Source organism: Lagenorhynchus albirostris, chromosome 13 (assembly GCF_949774975.1).
Source record: "Lagenorhynchus albirostris chromosome 13, mLagAlb1.1, whole genome shotgun sequence".
NCBI lineage: Eukaryota > Metazoa > Chordata > Mammalia > Artiodactyla > Delphinidae > Lagenorhynchus > Lagenorhynchus albirostris.
Window position 1 is genome coordinate 31547322 of NC_083107.1, and position 22674 is coordinate 31569995.

The window sequence follows — 22674 nt, forward strand, 5'->3', positions numbered from 1 at the left end:
AAAAAAAACCAAGGACAGAAATTCAATTCAACAAATATTTACAGAGCACCTACTATGTGCCAGGCACTACTCTGTGTATTCTAGGGATCCAGCAATGAATGACACAGGCACAAATGCCTGCCCTCAGCCTTCCACAGTTTGCCACTGTGTAGCTGCCCCAATTTTATCATTAATAGTTTTAAATATACATGTTTGCCAATAGAACATACAACTTGTTTTTAACAGTGGCATAAATCCTATAGTATGGGTGTATGAGAACTGTTCCAGCCATTTATTCATTGGTTAGCATTCAGTTTATGCTTGGTTTTGATTTTCACAATCAATGCTGCAATAAACACCCATATTACAATTACATATATCCAATTATATACAATGTAATGATGCCTTTATTTCTTTTGAAGGGCAGGTTTTTTTAAAGTAGGATTTCTGACTCAAGATATATAGATAGACAGATATAGGTATATACACATATATATGGTTTAATTTAATAAATTCATCGGATTACTTCTAAGAGGGCGGATTTCCCTACATCTTTACCAACATTGAATTTTAAGTCTTAAAATATTGCCAAGCTGATAGGCCAAATAGTTTGATATTACTGATTCAATCTGCTTTCCTCTGGCTCTTCTGCTAGCGATGGTGAGCATCCTTACATATGCTTATCGACCATTTGCATTTCCACCTAATAATAATTGCAAATATTAGAGTCAGGCACTGGAATGTGCATTCTCTCATTTGATTCTCACAACAATCCTACCAAAAAAGATAGCATCTGCTTCCCTCCCTCTATTTTACAGATGAGAAAACCACTTCCAAGAGACAAATCACACCTTCGAGATGATGCTATTTCTAAAGAAAAGTAGTACTACCTTGAGTAAACAAAAACCACCAAATAGACGCATCCCTACCCATTCGTCCTCACTAACCCGTTTCTCCATTCCCCAGGTGTGCTCACCGGCCCTGGTACTATCCACCAGGCGGTGCTGAAGCAGGTGATCACGCTCCACTATCCGAAGTCATTCCCAGTGGAGCCATAACACCCTTGGTTTCCCCTTGTCTCCAAAATCGCGAGCTGTCAACTGACTTCATGCTTAATATGCAAACCTAAACTCTGCGGGTGTCGCACCGGGTACCCTGCCATTAATCTTTTGACCGATCCCTCCCCTTGGCCACTGTCACCACCTATGTATGCCTTAGAGACATGCCAGTTACCTGTGACAGGATTAATAGCTCATCCTACAAGATCTGTGTAAATATATGTGATTCATTACACGGTCATTCTTGAGACAAGGACATGCATAATGGAAATAAACACCCATGAGAAGATGTAGCCCCTTGAATATATATTGGTTATTTTCTTTTTCTTGCACACATTCCTAGTTCAGCATGGCGTGCAGTCCACATTAGATGGAATTGCGCCTTCCCTCAGCCATGTCCCCTAAGCTTTGGAAAGACATGTTTCCTGAGATTAAAATCACTGGCTAACGGTTTCCAGCCCAGCTTCCCGTCTCCCTTTCGCCTCTCAGCCTCCTCCTGCCTGGTTGGGGCTCGATCTGCAAGCAATGGTATCCGCAGTCCTTCGCTGACAGAGGGGGTGTCCAGATTCCGAGGTGTCGCCCTTTGGTGTAGTGCCACTTAAACCCAGGACCTACCCACTCCCTCCCAATCCTCTCCTCCCCCCGCCCCGCGCCGCTCTAGGAGGAGTCAAAATGTCCTCTTCCCCAGCTGGAGGGGATTGTAGTGCGTAAACAGGATTAACTCTCTCCCACCCAGCTGCGCTGAGCAGCCCGCGGCCTGCGGGCCGGAGCGAGCCCCTTGGTGCGCGGAGGGCGAGGCACGGGAAGCGGGGGATGGTGGAGCTCGGGACCTCGGAGCTGTCCCTGGGGCACGCTTCCTCGCCAAGGGGGGCGGGGGGTCACAGCCTCGGGAGCTGCTCCTCGGAAGCCGGGGCTGACGGCCGCGACGGCTCGGGCTCCTAGCCGCAGCCTCTCTCCACCACCTCCCTCTCCCTCCGCTCGCTTCCTCTCCGCCCACCGCGCTCTAGCCGCCGGGTCGCAGCCAGCGCAGTCCTCCGCCCCCCCTAGCCGCTGCGCCCGCCGTCCCGCGCCCAGCCATGGGGGACCTGCCGGGCCTTGTGCGCCTCTCCATCGCGCTGCGCATCCAGCCTAACGACGGCCCGGTCTTCTACAAGGTGGACGGGCAGCGCTTCGGCCAGAACCGCACCATCAAACTGCTCACGGGCTCCTCCTACAAGGTGGAGGTGAAGATTAAGCCCACCACGCTGCAGGTCGAGTGAGTGCGGGCGCGCGCAGCGGCTGGCCGGCCCCACTTGGGGTACGCGGGGTGGACCGAGGCCCCCGGGACAGCCTGAGCCTCTCCTGGGCACCTCTTGCCTCGCACCGCGCCCAGCGGGCCCAGGAGGTTGGCGGGGAGGAAGTGGGGGGCGGGTATAAGGTCAGCTCCCTGCACCCTAGGTCCCGTCCTCTGCCTTACACTACTGTCTCCGCTGTTCTCGCTTCCCTCCACCCCTCGCGGGGTGGGATGTTTAAAACAGCGACAGGAAGCCAGGGGTTGGGGGCTTTTTCTTTCCTTGTAGAATTTTCATCCCTTCTGTGCAGCCATCGGCGCGGACCCGCAGGCGGCCGGGGTGGGGCAGAGGGGAGAAGCTCGCCGCGGGGTTCACTTACCGCAATCTCGGTCCTCTGCCCCGTTCTGTGAGGCTGAAGGAAGGAGAAAGGCTGAGGAATGAGGTGTAAAGTCGGGGGCGGGTGATTATTGGGGCTCCCTGAGGGATGCTCCCCACTCCTCCATCAACCCTTATGAGCCTGGGACCCCGGAACTGGAAGAGCAAGACGGAAGGCAGCCTCCTCTGCTTAGGCCTAGTTTCCCGGTTTTCCTTGCCTGGGGTTTTTCTTTTTCTCCCGAATTGTCTGTTCAGCCTGGTGATTAGCAACATCCTGACAACAAAAGGATGGTTTTTTTATACTTATTTATTCGTGGCAGGTTTATCTCTTCTCTGCTCCCAGAGGTTGATGCATCCAGTAGGCTCTGGCTGGCAAGTCAGTGTAGGAGGGTGCAGTAGCTTATGGGGAGGTATCCAGGACTGGAACCCTTTACCTCTCAGCTTCCACGTAAGCATGGTGTAAAGTCCAGTGTGGAAAGAGGAAATAAACCATCCTATACTGTATCTACCTTTGGCTGAGCTTGGGAGGTGGGGTGGAGAGGGCTTTGACTCCACCTGGCACCTTTTATAGCTTAAGTGTCCTCCAGTAGTTGTTAATTCAACAAACTTGTATTGGCCTTCTAGATGCCAGGCTCCAACTGAATGACTTAGAGCCAAACCTGAGTTGTGTCTAATGCTCTTGGTCCATTTCCTTGTCCCCATCACTGATAGCTCCAAGCACCCATTATCCTCACATTCCCCAGTGTTCTGTGCATCTGGTTATAATGCAGACTTTTTCTTTCCCTTCTTTCCTGGCAAAACCCCTTCTACCAAGTTATCTGTTCTATTTCCTTCAAGATAGTTCTCTATTTTTCAAGTTAATGTAAAAACAAATTTGTGTTAATGATAAAACTATTTTTTTTGGTTACACTTTAATTTTATCAAAGTTTTTCAGTGCCCTAACCCAGTGGTTCTCAAACTTGAGTCTACGTCGGAATCACCTGGAGGGCTCGTTAAAACACATATGGCTGAGCCCCATCCTAGATGTAGTAAACTCTAGTTTATTATATCTAGAGTGGAGCTTAAGAATTTGCTTTCTGATGGTTGGCAGGTGATACTGATACTGCTGGTCCAGGGATGACACTTTGAGAACCATTACCCTAACATGAAGAAATGATGCCAGTGAGAATTTTTGGTGTGTGGCTGGCTTGAGGAAGAGTACCCCAAATTATGGGACCCCTGATTGTTGGAACAGAAGAAAAAACCATTAGAGAACTAGTTCAGTGATTCTCAAGCCTACCTGTGCATTAGAATCACCTATGCAACCTTAAAATAAATTTTCTAGTGCCCAAACCACACCCCAGACCAACTGAATCCTATTCTCTGGGGTTTGAGATGGGGTGGGTATAGGTAGGTTTTTAATAGCTCCACAGGTGAGAAACTAAAGAGGAAGACCATTGACAGAGTATAACTCAGCCTTGTGCAAGTACTTTGGATGAGAATACTGATGTCAGTCCAGAGATATTAAGTAGTTGACCTAGGGTCACATGACTGGTTAGCTGGGGAGGTCAAGCCCCCTAAACTCTCAGAACTTTCAGCCACACCACAGTGTCTCTGTTAGCCACACCCTATGGGGTTTTTGCCTGGAGTTGTGGTCCAGACCAGGACAGGGCACCTAAGCTAATTCCTACCATATGTGGTCAACTCAAGTCCATTGCAGGAACATTTCCATTGGTGGTGTGCTTGTCCCGCTGGAACTGAAGTCTAAAGAGCCTGATGGGGACAGAATCGTATATACAGGAACATATGAAACAGAAGGTGTGGCCCCAACCAAGAGTGGAGAACGGCAGCCCATCCAGATCACCATGCCGGTAAGGCCTGCCTGGGATTGTGGAGTGTGGTGCCAAGGCAAGTGGAAACCATGGAAAAGAAAATATGAAACATTATTTCAATTCATGGTTTCATGTTCGAATATATTTGTTCATAATGTCCAAGTACAATTAATTAAATGATCCATGCTTCTCCAGGGATCAGTTTCATAGTAATTTCTTATGTGGCAAAAATTTAAGTCTCTCCCTACATTTTTGTAATCTGTTCCATTGATCTGTCTACACTTATGCCAAAGCTGCATTGTTTTAAATACATTGCTTTTACAGTATGTGTTTGTGTATTTTGTAATTGGTCATCTTACTGAACTTGCTTACTAACATTCTTCATTCGACGATCTTGGGTTTTTCAGGTAGACAATCATAATCTACATATAATTGTGTCATTTTTTGATTTTTTTTTCTGGCCTTCCTGCATTGGCTAATGTTTCTAGAATAATGTTGCCTACTAATAGTGGTAATCCTTGTCTCCAGGGTTTCACTGTTAGATACAATGTTAGTTTCAAATATTTATTATGTTAAAGCATCCTGTTTCTAGTTCACTAAGAGGTATTTTTTTTTAATTGGGAGGTGTGTGGAATTTCTTCTAATTCCTTTTCCCATCTATGGAGATAGTTTTTCTTCCTTGACATATTAATGGAATAAATATAAAATATACTTTGAAATACTAAACTTCCATTTATTTCTTAAAATAAACCCTACTTAATGTCATTTATTATTTGTAATATATTACCACATTCAATATGCTAATATTTCATTTAGGGTTTTAAAATTTTTGTTTGTTTGGTTGATTTATCAGCAAATATATAAGGATTTCCTATATATGTCAGGCACTGGGAGAAGAGTGGTGAACAAAATAGATATCCCTGGCTTCATGGGGCTTCTTATCTAGAGGAGGAAAACATACTTTATACATGATTATCGATAATAAAGTAGTTAATTGTTATTAGACAAAATGTACTGAAACAGTAGTGGTACCCTTGGGATATATACCAGGGGTCTTAGTCTAGCTCAAGATTTAGGGGATGGGTTTCTTGAGAAAGAACTAAAGATATGTAAGAGTTGAGGGAAGAGGGAGCATTTGAGGAAAAAGGAGGTACAAGGATCAACAGTTGGGGGAGAGCAGAATGTGTTTCAGTGAATGAGTAGAAGCCCTGTAGAGCTGGAGCAGACAGTGAGGCAGAGACTGACTCAAGATTAAGAAGGAGTTAACACAACAGTGTAAATCAACTATACTCCAATAAAAATTTTAAAAATTAAAAAAAATAAAGATTAAGCTGGAGAGGAAAGTAGGGTTTAGATGTTACAGGACCTTCTTTCCTTATTGAATTTATCTTAATGCCTGTGGGAATTCATTGAAGGTTTGTAAGTCAACTTCGATAAGCAATTTACATACAAATTGTATGTAAATACATTAATACACCAATTTAAAGTATTCAGTTACATAGATTTTAACTACTGTATAATCACCACCCCAACAAAAATATAGAACATTTCTGTCATCCCAAAAAATTCCTCCAGGCCCATCTGTAATCGATGGCCCCAGGCTTAGCCCTCTCTGACCTTTTTGTCTCAATAACTTAGTTTTAACAGTTCTAGAATTTCATGTAAATAGAATCGTAGCATTGTGTCTGACTTCTTTCACTTAGCATAATGTTCTTGTATAACGTCATTGTAGCATAATGTTGTCACATAAATAGTTGGTTCCTTTTATCACTGAGTAGTATTCCATGGGAAGGATATACTACAGTTGATTTGTCCCTTCACCAATAAATGAACAGCTGGGGTGTTTTCAGCTTTTGAGGTTATGAATAAAGTTGCTATGAATATTTGAGTATGAGTTTTAGAGTGAGGATGTTTTCATTTCTGTTGAGTAAATACCTAAGAGGAGATTCGATGAGTCACATGGTAAGTACATGTTTAACCATATAAGAAATATCCAGACTGCTGTACCATTTCATATTTCAACCAGCAATGTATGAGAATTCCAGTTACTTTACATACTTAATTATATATCAATCTTTTAAATTTGGAAATGCAAAAGACCTAGAAGAGCCCAAACAGTTTTGTTTCATGGTCTATAATGTAGTCTTTAAATCAGATAGCCTAAATCTTCCCTCTTTGTTTACTCAGTTATTTTGACTATTCTAGGCCCTTTGCATTGTTATATAGATTTTAGAATGAGCTTGTCAATTTCTCCAAAAAATGGGGTATTAATTGGGTTTGCATTAAATCTAAATGCCAGTTTGGAAAGATTTGACACTTTACTGTTGAACCTTCTGATACATGAATATATCTGCCTATTTAGGTTTTCTTTCATTCATCTCTATAATGTATTACAGTGTTCCCTGTACAGATTTTATACGTACTTTGTTAAATTTACCATTAAGTATTTCATATTTAAATGCTACTATAAATGGTGGTTATTACTAGTATGTAGAAATAAAATTGATTTTTTTCTATACTCATCTAGAATCCTGAGGCCTTGCTGATTTCACTTATTAGTCCTAATAGTTGTTCGGGATTTTTTTTTGTAGAATCCCTAAGCTTTTCTATGTATGATACATTTTTTTTTTCATTTTTTAAAAAATATTTATTTATTTTTTTTGGCTTTATCGGGTCTTAGTTGTGGCACGTGGGCTCTTCGTTGTGGCCGGGCTCTGTAGTTGTGGCACACGGACTTAGTTGCCCCATGGCATGTGGGATCTTAGTTCCCCGACCAGAGATCAAACCCGCGTCCCCTGCAATGGAAGGCAGATTCTTAACCACTGGACCACCAGGGAAGTCCCTCATTAACATTTTATTGAGGATTTTATATCTGTGTTCCTGAGGAATATTGGTCTATGGTTTTCTTTTCTTGTCATTGTCTGGTTTTTGGTATCAGAGTAATAATACTAGCTGCATAAAATTATTTGGAAAGTTGTTCACTCTACTGTTTTCTGGAAGAGTTTGTATAGAATTAATATTATTCTTATTTAATGTTGGATAGAATTCACCAATAAAAGCATGCATTTCACTTTGTCTAAAGGTTTTTAGTTACAGATTCAATTTCCTTAATTGATATTGGGCTGTTCAGGTTTTATTTCTTGAGTTAATTGTTTTTTTTTTTCTTTACGGTACGCGGGCCTCTCACTGTTGGGGCCTCTCACTGTTGTGGCCTCTCCCGTTGCGGAGCACAGGCTCCGTACGCGCAGGCTCAGCGGCCATGGCTCACGGACCCAGCCGTTCCGCGGCATGCGGGATCTTCCCGGACCGGGGCACGAACCCGTGTTCCCTGCATCGGCAGGCGGACTCTCAACCACTGCGCCACCAGGGAAGCCCTGAGTTAATTTTTTTTTATAAATTTATTTATTTTTGGCTGCATTGGGTCTTCGTTGCTGCACGCAGGCTTTCTCAGTTGCAGCGAGCGGGGGCTACTCTTCGTTGCGGTGCACCGGCTTCTCATAGCGGTGGCTTCTCTTGTTGCGGAGCACGGACTCTAGGCGTGAGGGCTTCAGTAGTTGTGGCACGCAGGCTCAGTAGTTGTGGCTCGTGGGCTCTAGAGTGCAGGCTCAGTAGTTGTGGCACACGGGCTTAGTTGCTCTGTGCCATATGGGATCTTCCTGGACCAGGGCTCGAACCCGTGTCCCCTGCATCGGCAGGCAGATTCTTAACCACTGCACCACCAGGGAAGTCCCTTGAGTTAATTTTTGTAATTGGTGTTTGATATCATTGATTTATTTCAATTAAATTGTCAAATTGTTGGCACAAAGTTGTTGGTAATAATCCTCCACCATTCTTTGATGTCTTAGGATCTCTAATGATGTCCACTCTTTCATTCTTGATATTAATAATTTGCCATGCCCCCCCCCCACCAACCAGTCTAGCTAGAGATTTATCAATTTTATTGGCTTTTTAAAAAACCCAGCTTTGTTTTCATATGCTCCACTGGCCCATTTTTCTGTTTCATTGATTTCTGATCCTATCTTTTTTTTAAAGTTAGTTTTTATTTGTATGTTTGTTTGTTTATTTATGGCTGTGCTGTGTCTTTGTTGCAGCCCATGGGCTTAGTTGTGGTATGTGGGATCTTAGTTCCCCGACCAGGGATCGAACCCAGCTCCCCTGCATTGGGAGCCTGGAGTCTTAACCACTGGACCATCAGGGAAGTCCCCTGATCCTATCTTAATTATTTATTTCCTTCTTTTGTTTGCATTAAGGTATTTTAATTGAGGCTATACACACACACACACATATACACACAGAGTAAAATGATCTCTTTGTATATTGTACAGTTCGGTTTTCCATAGTTGGACTATATGCACCAAAGTGTGCATTTCTTTGAATCTTTTCTTCTTGGGGCTCACTGAATTTCTTGAATCTGTAAGTTAGTGTTCTTCCAAATTTGGGTATTTTTAACTGTTATTTTGTTTCAAATTTCTTTTCAACTTTATTCTTTTCTTGTAGTTCCTCAATTACACATTGGACACATCTGTATTATCCCACAGATCTTTACAGTCCTGTCCAGTTTTCTAAAAGAAAAGAAAATTGGTTGTTCAAATTAGATCATTTCTATTGATGTATACTCAAGCTCAGTGATTTTTTTTCTTCTGCCATTCCCAGGCTACTCTTGTGTTTATTTTCTGAAATTTTTTCTGTCATTGTACTTTTCAGCTCTAGAGTTTTTTATTTGTATTTTCTATAGTTTGCATCGCTCAAGATTCCCTATGTTTGCTCATTGAGACCATGTGCCCCTTTACTTCTTTGAGCATATTTATAATTGCTGGTTTGAAATACTTGTTTGGTAGATCCAGTATCTGGCCCCATTTAGAGTAGGAATGACTTTTTTTCCTGAATGTGGGTCATGCTTTCCTGTTTTGTTACATGTTTGATAATATTTGATTAGAAACTAAACATTGTAGATAATATATTATTGATTCTAGTTTCTTTTATTCTTCTGAGGATTAGTCTCTTTTTAAATTCTAGCATGCAGTAACATTGCTGGACTCAAACTACAAATTCTGTCTTCTCAGCAGGGTAGCAGCTGATATCTCTGCTTAATTTTTTTCAACTTCCAGTTGCTGCTTTTCTAGCCTGGTTCCCTTGTTCCAGTGGAGTTTAGCAGTCAGCCAAGGAATTGGACAGTTTATACTAAGATTTTGGGATCCATCCACCCTGAGGTTTCTCTAAATTTCCAGCTGCTCTGCCAGTCCTGAGCCCTTTGCTTTGATACTTTCAAACCAGTAAGACTCCAACTTCTCAGGTTTGGGAATGCATTCAATTAAAAACACAAAACAAACAAACAAAAAAGTGAACTTACAAATCTTATTCAGCATAATTTTCTCTTTCAAGAATAAAGTCTTCTCTTAGACGAAACCAACCCTGCTGACACCTTGATCTGGGACATCTAACCTCTCAAACTGTGAGACAATAAACTTCTGTTGTTTGGAAAAGAAAGAAAAAAGACTCTACTGGTTTGTCCGCTTTTTCAAGCAGAAAAAGCCCCCTCCCACCAGCCCATACAAGCAGTTAGGGAAGAAATATGGCAGAGTTATAGTCAGATTTTGGGTCTCACCTCTTCCGTAGCTCTCTTGTTTCCAGGATTTTCTCCCTAAATTTCCAGCTGCTCTGCCATCCCTGAACACTGTCTTCTGCCACTTCTCGCAGATAAAGCTGCCATTTACTTGGGCCAGAACTGCCGGGGGATTGGGGAGTACCCTCAAGCAAAAAAGCCGCACGGACAATTCTTAACTGTTATAGTTGAGATCTTTCACGGGTAACTCTGGTTTCTGTCCTGCTTTTAGTTGCTTTTTAAAGCCTTCAAATAGTTTTTGTTTATATTTTGTCAGATTTTCTAATTCTCTACGTAAGTTTCACCCACCAACTCGCCATTTTTAAAAACATTTCAATGTAGGGCTTCCAGTTCCTGATAATGTGACAAGATTTGCATGTTGTTAAAATCGGTCTAGTAGCAATATGTAGGAGATAGGCAAAGGACAATTAGAAGGTTCTTCACCATTTAAGATGTGGTGTTAGGGTTAATAACTTAATAAAATGAATTGGGCACATTTTCATAGTTTGTGCTCTGAAACAATTTACATAGCATAGAATTTAGCTGTTACTTGAAAGTCTGACAGAATTTCCCCATAAAAGTCAGGATCCAAAATAATGGTATTTGGAAGGAATATCCCTAACTTTCAACTTAGTCCATAATGTTTGCCTTTGGGGGGCTTTGAAGATTTTACTGAGTCAATTTTAGTTGTTTTTCTGAGGAAATCATCAATTTCTACAGAAACACATTTTAAAAGGTATTTTTAGACTTCTAGGAAAATATTTGAAGATCACACATCCAACAAAGGGCTGGTGGATCAAAATAAATCTCTTTTAAATCAAATAAGTGTCCTTCTACCATAGTGTATCGAGAATAGCATATGTAATTAGAGTTGAAAGGAAACATTAACTCGAAGCAGAACTGCAAATACTAAAGTTATTAGAGGGCTTCCCTGGTGGCGCAGTGGTTGAGAATCTGCCTGCTAATGCAGGGGACACGGGTTCGAGCCCCGGTCTGGGAGGATCCCACATGCCGCGGAGCAACTAGGCCTGTGAGCCACAACTACTGAGCCTGCGCGTCTGGAGCCTGTGCTCCGCAACAAGAAAGGCTGCAATAGTGAGAGGCCCGCGCACCGCGATGAAGAGTGGCCCCCGCTTGCCACAACTAGAGAAAGCCCTCGCACAGAAATGAAGACCCAACACAGCAAAGATAAATTAATTAATAAAAAAATAAAGTTATTAGAATTTTATTTTTGTTTATTTTTTAAAATTTTGTTGAAGTATAGTTGATTTACAATGTTGTGTTGATTTCTTCTGTACAGCTAAGTGACTCAGTTATACATATATATAGATATATATATTCTTTTTCATATTCTTTTCCATTATGGTTTGTCACAAAATATTGAATATAGTTCCCCATGCTATACAGTATGACCTTGTTGTTTTTCCATCCTATATATAATAGTTTGCCTCTGCTAATCCCAAACCCCTATTCCTTTCCTCCCCTACTCTCCCTCCCGCTTGGCAACAACAAGTCTGTTCTCTATACCTGTGAGTCTGCAGTTTCATAGATGTGTTGATTTGTATAGTATTTTAGACTCCACGTATAAGTGACATCGTATGGTATTTGTCTTTCTCTTTCTGACTTATTTCACTTAGTATGATAACCTCTAGGTCCATCCATGTTGCTGCAAATGGCATTATTTCATTCTTTTTGATGGCTAATATTCCATTGTGTGTGTGTGTGTATGTATGTGTGTATATATATATATATATATATATATCTCACATCTTCTTTATCCATTCACTGTCAATGGACATTTAGGTTATTTCCATGTCTTGGCTATTGTAAATAGTGCTGCTATGAACATAGGGATGCATTTATAATTTTCAAATTATAGTTTTGTCTGGGTATATGCCCAGGAGTGGGATTGCTGGATCATGTGGTAGTTTTATTTTCAGTTTTTTGAGGAACCTCCATACCATTTTCCATAGTGGCTGCACCAATTTACATTCTCACCAACCGTACAGAGGTTCCCTTTTCTCCACACCCTCTCCAGCATTTGTTATTTGTAGACTTTTTAATGATGGCTATTCTGACTGGTATGAAGTGGTCCTCATTATAGTTTTGATTTGCGTTTCTCTAATAGTTAGTGATGTTGAGCATCTTTTCATGTGCCTGTTGGCCATCTGTCAGAATTTTAATGAGAGCCCAAGGGCCAGTGAGCTAACTTTAAGTTGTTCATTCTTTCACTGAGCTGGTACTGAGCACTGGGTCAAGTGCAGGAGTGGTCACCATAGATGAGACTGTACCCCATCTGTGGTCACAGAGCAGGAGAGCAGACCTCCCCACCTTCTCCCTGGAACCAGTATGGGCTGAGGGGACCAGAGGTATAACTTGCTCTGGTTTTAGAAGGGTGGAGTCATACTTCTTTTGCTATAGGTGTAAACAGAACCCTAGGGAGGAAGATTAACTTATTTTAGAAAGAACTCAATTAAACACTTCTGAATTGGATCTGTAAAGTGAGAACTTCTACATAATTTTGAATGAGAATGAAACAAAGGTATTTTTTTAATGTGAGAATGATTTAGACCGAGTCATGAAACGAAAGATTTTCTTACTCACCGTAAGTCTGGATTGCCTGTCCAGGCACGGCTAAAAGGTTGCAGAGCCTTTAGATGCTTTGGAGGATGTTGTACTGACAAGGATCTCTATGCTGTAACTAATGAATCCTGAGTCCCAACAGTAAAACCTAGATTCTTCCATATAATTTCCACTCTAGAAGAAGCAGGTGATTGATAGTTGATTGTTCCAACAATGATCGCACATCATTTGGTTTGAGCATTGGCCATGCATTTGTATCTTATTTGTAATAGGCTGATTCTAAGGAAAACAATTGAAATTAGAGGTTTCCTGATCATGTCAGCAGCTCTTATGTTAAATTCAAATGTTCATTCTAGTGGTGAAGCTTTCAGCTAGCCTTCATCATTATCCTACAATGTTTTTAAGTTACCAATATTTCAAACTTAAGTTTTAAAAAGTATGGACATACCCCACTCTCACAGACAACACCAAAACATTGAAATATCCAAGTAAATGCAATCAATTAAGCAGGAAGTTCCTGGATTATTAAATTTGCATTCTTCACCAAGGGAAACATCAGTGCTATGGGTGCCTGAGGAAACGTCTAGAATGTCAGAATTAGAACTGGAAGTTATAAAGGTATTGGGATGCCATCTACTTCTGTAATTAACTGTGATTCCAGGCAAACCTTCATTCAATGGGCCTGTTTCCTCAATGCAAATAGGTGGATTCCGCTATCTGATCACTAAGACCACAGTCAGCCCTAACATGGTGTGAAAATTACAAACTTATCTTTAGGGGTGTGGTACTAATTGTTTGCTGAAGAAAGTCAGATTCTCAAATACTGTCATTTAGGATCACACCAAATAGGACTGAAATCCCACAAATTTATGTAGGATTCCTTTCTGGTTGGGCACAGACTCACAGAGAAGTGTGGGGACGCATCCCAGCATTTCAAGGGCTTTGCATGATTTTCTTAAAAAATTGTAAAATATCATGACAAGGTTCAGAAATGTGCATAAACTTTTAAAGCACCAGTAATCCCTACATTTTGATATGGCTCATTTTCAGATTACCTTCCACATATATACATTCTGTAGTTGCAATAGCTTTTAATACATATTTGGTACAACTTTCTACGTATTCATTTTTATAATTTTAAGGGTAACATAAGACTCTATCACAATATATCATAATGATTACACTCTTACCCAGATATTAGATATATTGATTGCCCCATCATAAAAAGTGCTATAATGTAAAGTTTTGTGCATATAGTTACCTCAATCTGAGTAAAAATACTTGGTCAAAAGAACTGAATCTTTATGGCTGTTCCCACATATGGCCTTTTTGGTGTTTTTTTTTTTTTTTAAGATGTACAACTATTTTACAATGTTACTAGCAATAAAGTCTACTGGCTTTGTTAAAATTATGACATCATTGAGAATTACTTTAAAAAAATAGATTTTCTATTTTACTTTTCACTATCACAAGAATGAACATTTCTACTTGTTAATTTAATTTTGTTTCTTCTTGTGTATATTATTCTTTCATGTTTCATCAATACTTCTGTTGGAAATTATTTTTTAAAAAACTCAGACTCCTAATAAAGATAAACAATCTGTCGTATCTGTCATATTTCTCTCACTATCGCTTTATTTTTATTTTCCATTGTGTAGAAATATAATTACATTAAAAATTTTCATTTTCTGTTATGATTTCTTCTTTTAAAATGAAGACGGTTATTTTTCCCATAGAGTTGAAAGTCTATTTTGGTTTTCCCATAGTTTTGGATTTTATGAGATTTAACTTTCCTCTTATTCAAACTTGATTTATATGTTTATACTGTACATCATTTTCCAAAAGATTTAAGCTGGTATTTAGCATTTTATGAGTCCCAGCAGCAAAGCCTAGGCTCTTAAATATAATTTCCACTCTAGAAGAAGCAGGTGAATGATTGTTCCAACAGTGATCGCACAGCTTTTGGTGTGAGCATTGGCCATGCATTTGTATTTTATCTGTAATACGTGATTCTATTCCAATTGAAATTAGTATTATTTTTAAAACTTTTTATTCATTTATTTTTTGGCTGCCTTGGGTCTTTGTTGTGGTGCACGGGCTTCTGATTGCGGTGGCTTCTCTTGTTGTGGAGCACGGGCTCCAGGTGCACGGGCTTCAATAGTTGTGGTGTGCGGGCTCAGTAGTTGCGGCTCGCAGGCTCTAGAGCGCAGGCTCAGTAGTTGTGGCGCACGGGCTTAGTTGCTCTGCAACATGTGTGATCTTCCTGGACCAGGGCTCGAACCCGTGTCCCCTGCATTGGCAGGCGGATTCTTAACCACGGCACCACCAGGGAAGTCCTAGAATTATTATTAATTGAAATTAGAGAAGGTTTCCTGATCAAGTCAGCGGCTATAATGTTAATTGAAAATTTCATTCTAGTGATGAAAGCCTTACATATGTTTTAACACTATTTTATGACTTTTGTCAAGCTTAAGTATTGTAAATTACAGACACAACCACTTTCACAGGTAATAAGGAAGTCTTGAGATCCCCAAGTAAATGCAGTTAATCAAGTAGGTGAGTCCAGCAAGGGAAGCTGAATTAAAGGTGCACCAAAGCAACTTCTTATGAGTCTAAGGTTACCTCAGAGTAGTTTGTCAGATTTTTATAAATCATTGGCTAAATGATGCTAGGGTAACTGGCTATTTGGGGGAAACATCACTGCTGTTCTTTCTGGATGCCATACTTCAAAAAGATATTTCAGATGGATCCCAGGGTTATCTGTAAAAAGTCAACTTTGTAAAAAATCAAAATGAACAGAATTAATCTAAAACCTTAAAGAAATGGAAGAAATCCAAAGGTGAAAATGGAAAGCTTTGATTACATAAATGTAAAATTCCTGTTAAACATTGTAAACAAAGTTAAATTTTCCTTAAAAGGCAATTTAAATTAAAAGGCAAACGATGGTTGGTGAAAAACTTATTTGTAACATGGATGGTTAAGCTGTGTTGCCTCGATTTGCCACTGCGCCACTAGGGAAGCCCCAAGATGCTTATTTATACTGATTTTATTTACTAAGGAAATAACATCATGTCTCTATCAATATAATCTCATTCTGTGCTCCCAAGTCAGTGGATTTCTAAGTGACTCTATTCTTGGTGAATTTCACATGTCTCCAGTGGATTTGGGTGGAATGGTGAGTAGAGAGAAGTACTCTGGGGATTCTAGGGCATCTGGTTGTAAGACCACCATGGAAATTGTTTAAAACAAGTTCTTCAGATTCTTCATTTGTTACTGAGCACAACAAATGAGTCTCCTCTCTTTGGAAGCTGATGGGTTCTCTTTCACATTGGTTGTGAAATAAAAGTATACCAAGCCTTGCAACTTATAAGAACACTAAGGCAAATAAAATGTCCAGGTACGTAGTAGAGTGTCAGTGTCAGAATAGACTGGGTGGCTTAAACAGCAAATATTTATTTTTCACAGTTCTGGAGGCTGGAAGTCCAAGATCAAGGCGCCAGCAGACCTGGTATCTGGTGAGAACAATCTTTCTGATTCACAGACAGCTGCTTTCTTGCTGTGTTCTCACATGAAGGAAAGCAGAGAAAGAGAGAGATCATCCCTCTCGTGTCTATTTTTATAGGGAACACTAATCCGATTCATGAGGGCTCCATCTTCACACCCTAATTACTTCTGGAAGGCCCCACTTCCAGATACCATCACGTTGGGGATTTAGGCTTCAACATATGAATTTTGGGGAGCTACAAACATTCAGTCCATAGTAGTGTCCTAAAGCACTCTACACACGGCAGTTCATAGATGTTCTTCTCAGGGAGAAAAAAGAAAAACCGTTCAGTACCTTTTAGCTCATTTGCTTATATAAATAATTTGGTACATTGATTATAGTTTCTAGATAGGAATTAGGAAACCTAGCTTCTTGACCTGCCTCTAGCATTAGCTGGCTGCACAGTGTAGACCTAGGCCAACTCACTTAACCTCTCTGAATATTAGTTCTTTCATCCTTAAAATGGAGATGTTAAAACCAGTCACAACACCAATGTGCAATGACATATGTGAAAGTAATTGTATTAAAAAAAAGAGCTATTAAATGCACAGAATTATACCATGTATAATTGCATAACCTGGGAGCCTGCCCGGATAAATTTTCCTTGGAAGGCACAGATGGGTTGGGAGGGAATGGAGAGCTTGTAGTTGCTTCCTCTGTTCTTCAAGAGTAATGTCAGCTTTGGATAGCACATCTGTTCTTAGCCAGAAGAGAAGAAATCCTGAGTTAGGTAGAGAGATGCCCAGGAAATAGAACTCTAGAAGGAAGAATAGGAAGAAAGTTAATGGGAAGTTAAAACAACTAAGGTGTGGGAGAGAGGAAGACATATGCCTATTTAGCAGTTAAGTTTACTTTAATAAGACCTTGGGTCCAACATTAATAACAGAGAAACAAAGTAGAAGCACCTAAGCATCCCATATCTTTAGCTGTGACTTGCTGTCAGCAGACTTCTATTTTGGTCTCCTGTGTTACTGAGAACTCTTAGATTGAGACTTTATTAATTTTAAGGTCATTCAGGTATAAGTGTAGTGCCTTAAGCCTTTTTGTTTTTTTGTTTTTTTTTTTTTGCCTGTGGTCGTGATCATCTTTGTTTGTTTTTGTGACCAACTTTTATTTATATCTGTTTCAGAAAAGGTATTGTCTTTCCCACTTACCTAGCCTGATATCAAACTGCTCCCTCAAAAGTTTAGCTGGTGTTTGTAAAATATTTTTATAACTTAATTTAATTCAGTTGCACTTAATATGTACAGTGTCCTGTGCTGGTCAAAAATAATCATAAGTCATCTTGGTGATTTGTAAAATGAGATATCGGTTTGTTATTACCACCATTACCCTATTGTAAACAAAGTTGTAATATTTTCATTAGCATATATGTATCCTTAATAGAATTTATTAAATCCTTGGGTTCAAGGGATATATATGTTAATTTTTCAGGGGTGATAGATCCATTTCACCACTTAAACTATTCTTTCTGATTATAAAAGTAACTATTTATTGCAGAAAACCTAAGTAGAAAAGATATAAAAACAATTTCTTAGAGAGCTATTGTTAATATTTTTTCATTTTCTTTTCTCTGTACATCTTATTTTGTGTATTTGAACTCATAATGTATATAAAGTGTTTTAATCGTTTTTCGGTTAAAATTGTAATCATTTTCTTTCATCATTAAAACTAAATTCCTGTTTAGTGATTATATAAATCCATAGTACAGATATTCCACCATTTTCATAATAATTTCCTAAAGTTGGATGCTTAAATTGCTTCCAGTATTTGGAAATGTTTGCTAAGTTGATAGGTGAATAATATCTCTGTAAAGTATGTATTTCTTTAATTACTAATAATATTACATTTGAATATTTTTCAGATGTTAGCCAAGTTTTTAATGAACTGTCCAGTTTTATCCAAATGTTCTTAGTAGTTCTTACTAGTTAATTCATATAATATTTTATATTAAGGATATTAGCTATTTGGTCATACTTGTAAATACTTACAATTTGCCTTAACATGTTTTCTGATTATAAAAGTAAAATTCAATCATTAAATTTTTAAAGTACAAATAAATACATAGAAGAAAATAAAACTTATTCCATCAGCATTCACATGTGTAATTTTAATGGAATTAACACTAGACAGTCTTGTTGGTACTCTGCTTAGTTCAGGTGACAATATAGGATATACTAGAAAAATTTTAGTAAATATTTACATTTAGAATTGTTACATAGTATTCCACTATACACATATGCCATAATTAATTAAGGATGGAAAGTTAGTGTTCAATTTTTCACTACTCGAAACCCTGTGGTATTCTTAAGATAAATTATAAGTGAAATTACTGGACCCAAGTATGTTCACACCTTTACTTGATACAAATTACCCTTCCGGAAGGCTATGTAATTCAGTTCCCACTGGCAGTGTTCAGAATACCTGTTTCCTTGGTGCTCACTAAAAATCCATAGTTCTAATTTTTAATCAACTTTGTTGTATAGTTTACATATAACAAATGTACCCATTTTAAGTATACTGATCAATGAGTTTTAACAAACACATACATATACTCTTGTAACCACCACCCCAATCAAGATGTAGAATGTTTCCATTACCCCAGAAAGTTCCCTCTTGCACATTTTCATCTATCATCAATTCCCTCCTCCTACCCCAGGTAACTTGGGTAACCACAGATGTTTCCTGTCAGCATAGATTATATTCTATCACTATAAATTATATGGAGCTATAAAATATATGGATATAAATGGAATCATATAGTACATGTATTCTTTGGGGTCTAGATTCTTTTGCTCAGCATGTCTTTGAGATCCATCACTGTTGCTGCCTGAATCAGTATGTTCTCTTATTGAGAAGAAAGCCATTTTACTGATGTACCAAAATGTGTCTATCAGCAGGTGAATGATGAAACATTTGGGTTGATCCCAGGCTGGGGCTTTTGTGAATAAAGCTGCATATATGTGCACAGGTCTTTAAGCTACGACTCTCTAAAAAGAGATCCTTCATTTTCTTACCTGGGAGAAGATTTGTGGACTCTAGGTACATCACCTACTGTTTCAGGTCAAGCAGATTTCTCAAAGGCAAGCCATACCTTGTTTTAGGGTCCGATTAGCAGGATGAGGCAATGGGGCAGGCTATGATTTTGAGAGCATCTTGGAAGGCTCTCTGGGGAGCGCCTGATCGCCCTCCTCCTGTAGCAGCCGCAAGCATAAGGCTCCTATTGCTCACAGCCCTCCCCCACGATGTCTTCTGGCTCCTGACAAGTCTAAGAACCCTGCTAAGTCAGGCCTGGCCTCTTCCCATGATGGGGGGTGGGTCAGAGGAGAAAATAACGACAGGCATCATGCTGTTTACTGCCACATCCCCTAAATAGCTGCAGGAGGCAGTGGCAGGGCCAGGCTACCCTACAGGCCACTTGAGCCCCTGCCCAATGGCCTCTAGGGTATTCTGTGCCCTCTTCTCAGCTACATGAGAATTGTGTGCTCAGGACTCCGTAGAATTCCGTGCAGTGTTTGCAGGGCCTACCTTCTGGAAGTAGAATGCAAACCTCTTGAGAGCAAAGGATCATGCCTTATACAAATTTTTCTATGTACGAGGCACACAGTAGGTACTCACATAGGGTTTTGGGTAATGTAAAATCAGAACCTGAGACATGGGCATGGCTTATAAACACTCAATAGTATTTGAAAGTTAAAGTAGGGTCTTTAACAAACAGATGCTTCCGATAACATAGTTTTCCCTGGAATTGAAATTAGCGATGGAGGGCAGTTGTAGCTTTTGTTTCGTGTCGTTGTGCACGTGTTATTTTGTACAGATATTTTTCGTAAAAGAAACCAAAGACAATCATTAAACACCATTCCCTCTCTTCTCTTCCCAATCTCCCTTCTGTGGCAACCTCTGAAATTCTGAGATTCTAAGAGAAGTTTCCAGAACCTAAATATGGGAAACAGATACATTTGGGGAGTTATTTGTATTAAAGGCAATATGATAACAAATGCCATGAGTGGGATGGGAATAAGATTTTATAGAGAAATAAATGGTTTACAGACAGCTTTTCAGGAATATCTCTCTCACAATAAAGGAAGATAGCTCATTAGAGTAAGGGCCTAAGCTTTCAGACCACAAGAGCCTGGAGTGATTACACAGATTACACCTCATTACACAGTACATCTGTTACTAAGTCTAAAGTCACTGTGCTCGCTGCATGACAGGCAGTAAGTCGGGAGACAAGTTATTGGGGGAACTTTATTTGGAAAACCAGCAGACTGAGAAGGTGGCCGACTAATGTCCTAGAGAACCATCTTACCCCAGTCAGAATTCAGGCTTCGTTTATACTAACAGGTGAGGGGCAGGGGTGAAGGGGGAGTTGGTTGGTGTAAACTTCTTGGTGCTGGAATCCTTTGTTCTTGCAGCTGTCCATGTAGGTCAGGTCACGATGTTCCTGTAAACCTCCAACAAGACGAATGTTATTCTCTGTTCTGCACTTTTTATCTTTATATGAATGGGAAAGTGTTGTACTCTTAAAGGTCAGAGCCTTGAGAATGGGCCGTCCTGTATTTGCAGGCCATAGGCAACATTCTTAACTCGAAGCAAAAGCAATAGAATACAAAGGTTGAAGTAAAAGAAACAGATCTAATATGGAGTCAGATTTGTTCTTCCCCATTATATCTCTTTCACGAACATCAACTCTTATGTTTGCTCATGGCAGAATGAGGTTTTGATGGGGCATGTCTCTCTTCCCTCAGTTCACTGACATTGGGACCTTCGAGACGGTGTGGCAGGTCAAGTTTTACAATTACCACAAGCGAGATCACTGCCAGTGGGGAAGCCCCTTCTCCGTCATTGAGTACGAATGCAAGCCCAATGAGACCCGCAGTCTCATGTGGGTGAACAAGGAGTCCTTCCTCTAAAGATGGCGCTTTCTGATGCTGTTGGACAGTCTCTTCAAAGATCCACTTTTAGATAACCCAGCACAAGCCTTCACCAAGGCACACCACTCCGTTGCTGTCTCCCATTGGGTGCCAATTATCTACTAGCCCTGATTATTCTGAATGTGTAATTCCCCTCTGATGCAATGTCCCTGACATAAAAGGTCATGATGTACCCTGCCCAAGAGACTCCCTTTCTGTATTCTGTGTTGGTGTTCCCGCCTCCAGTTGCTCTTGCTCATGCTGGTGGCCACTTGGAGGAGCTCCGTGGAATCCGCAGGCTGTGTCCCACACTTAACTTTTCCACTGAATGACTGTGCTGTTTTGTTTCCAAGTTGAGTGCTTCGCTCTTTTTTGTTAAATGTTAAATAAAAAATAACAGTGTGCTTGGGTTCCATCCCAAGTGTGCAAGGGTAACATGTAACTTGGGATGTTTTTCCATCTGTGTCAAAGTAGCCTTTGTGAAAATGTGATGCAAACAGCAGTCAATGGGACTCAAGTGTTGTGCTTTCTATAAACAGCTCAGCTATTTCAGGGAAGAATAATGACGAAAGAAAAGGGCAAATATTTAAGAAGTGTTTATAACGTATTACAACTCAAATAATGTAAGGTATTGTGCCGTGGCCTAGTGGAAGTGGGAACGAGCCTTGTGTGGACCACTGTTAAACAAGGTGACCAAAGTGACAGGGTTAACTCTTTGGCAAGTGACTGTGGTGTCCAAACAGGCATGCTGATGGCCTCCCTACATTCCCCTCCACTTGAACTTTGTAAAACTGTGTATGGAACTATAATCAACTTTTGATATTTCTTAATAAAGGCATTGAAAATCATCCCTGACTTGCCTTCTTAATTTGGGCAATATCTGTCTAGCAGGTGGACCTCTGCTCCAGGCCAGCTCTACTAAGATTGCTACTGAATCCAGGCAGGTACCGCTCACCACACGACAGGTCAGTAAATCAAGAGATGAGGTGGAGGGGCACAGAATAACGACTTTTTTCGGAAAGCCAGCAGACCAGGTAGATGGTGGACTACTGTCCCAAAGATTAGAATTCAGGCATCTTTTATATTAAAAGGGGAGGCAGTGTGGCTGTTTGTTGCAAACTTCTTGGTGCCGGAATCCTTTGTTCTTGCAGCTGTCCATGTAGGTCAGGTCACGATGTTCCTGTAAACCTCCAACAAAACAAATGTTATTTTCTCTTCTGCAACTTTTTAATCTCTCTATGATTGGGAAAGTGTTACACTTTTAAAGGTCAGAGCCTTGAGAATGGGCTATCCTGTATATTTCAGACTATAGGCAACATTCTTTTACCAAAGGTGCAGAGCCAGCCTGACCAAGCACAGGCAACAGAGCACAAGGATTAGAGCTAAAGGAATAGATCCAATATGGAGTCAGGTTTGTTCTTCTCTGTTACAAGACCACCATCTGTGTTGCAGGGTGAGGGGGATATACCTGGAGTAGAAATAGCACACTTAACTCATAGATCAATTCTGACCATTAAACAGGGAATACTCTACCGGCT

At 40.2% G+C, this 22674-nt stretch overlaps 1 protein-coding gene and 1 long non-coding RNA gene across 4 annotated transcripts; one reads left to right on the plus strand and one right to left on the minus strand.

Moving 5' to 3' along the window:
• The first annotated feature begins 1688 nt into the window (after nucleotides 1–1688).
• CNRIP1 (cannabinoid receptor interacting protein 1) lies at nucleotides 1689–21984 on the plus strand. Of its 2 annotated transcripts, XM_060168661.1 has the most exons (4): nucleotides 1689–2292; nucleotides 4383–4533; nucleotides 16145–16194; nucleotides 20972–21984. In XM_060168661.1, the coding sequence occupies exons 1-4, from the start codon at nucleotides 2114–2116 to the stop codon at nucleotides 21114–21116; spliced, it is 525 nt and encodes a 174-aa protein (XP_060024644.1). In that variant the 5' UTR covers nucleotides 1689–2113; the 3' UTR covers nucleotides 21117–21984. The 2 variants fall into 2 exon arrangements, with proteins under 2 accessions (XP_060024644.1, XP_060024646.1); XM_060168663.1 differs by lacking the exon at nucleotides 16145–16194 and having other exon boundaries at nucleotides 1699–2292.
• Nucleotides 14713–19572, minus strand: LOC132531099 (uncharacterized). Of its 2 annotated transcripts, XR_009544012.1 has the most exons (3): nucleotides 19241–19483; nucleotides 16783–16980; nucleotides 14713–15439 (listed from the first exon to the last, which is right to left on the minus strand). It is a non-coding gene; the product is annotated as an uncharacterized LOC132531099 (long non-coding RNA). The 2 variants fall into 2 exon arrangements; XR_009544011.1 differs by having other exon boundaries at nucleotides 14713–16980; nucleotides 19241–19572.
• Nucleotides 21985–22674: the final 690 nt, after the last annotated feature.

What these genes read in the sequence shown, in the direction of transcription:
- CNRIP1 (XM_060168661.1), top strand. Translation starts at nt 2,114, where the DNA reads ATGGGGGACCTGCCGGGCCTTGTGCGCCTCTCCATCGCGCTGCGCATC. An exon ending in CCATCCAGATCACCATGCCG is followed by an intron (nt 4,534 to 16,144) that starts GTAAGGCCTGCC and finishes TATTTTTCACAG; the next exon opens with TTCTGGAGGCTGGAAGTCCA. An exon ending in GCCAGCAGACCTGGTATCTG is followed by an intron (nt 16,195 to 20,971) that starts GTGAGAACAATC and finishes CTCTTCCCTCAG; the next exon opens with TTCACTGACATTGGGACCTT.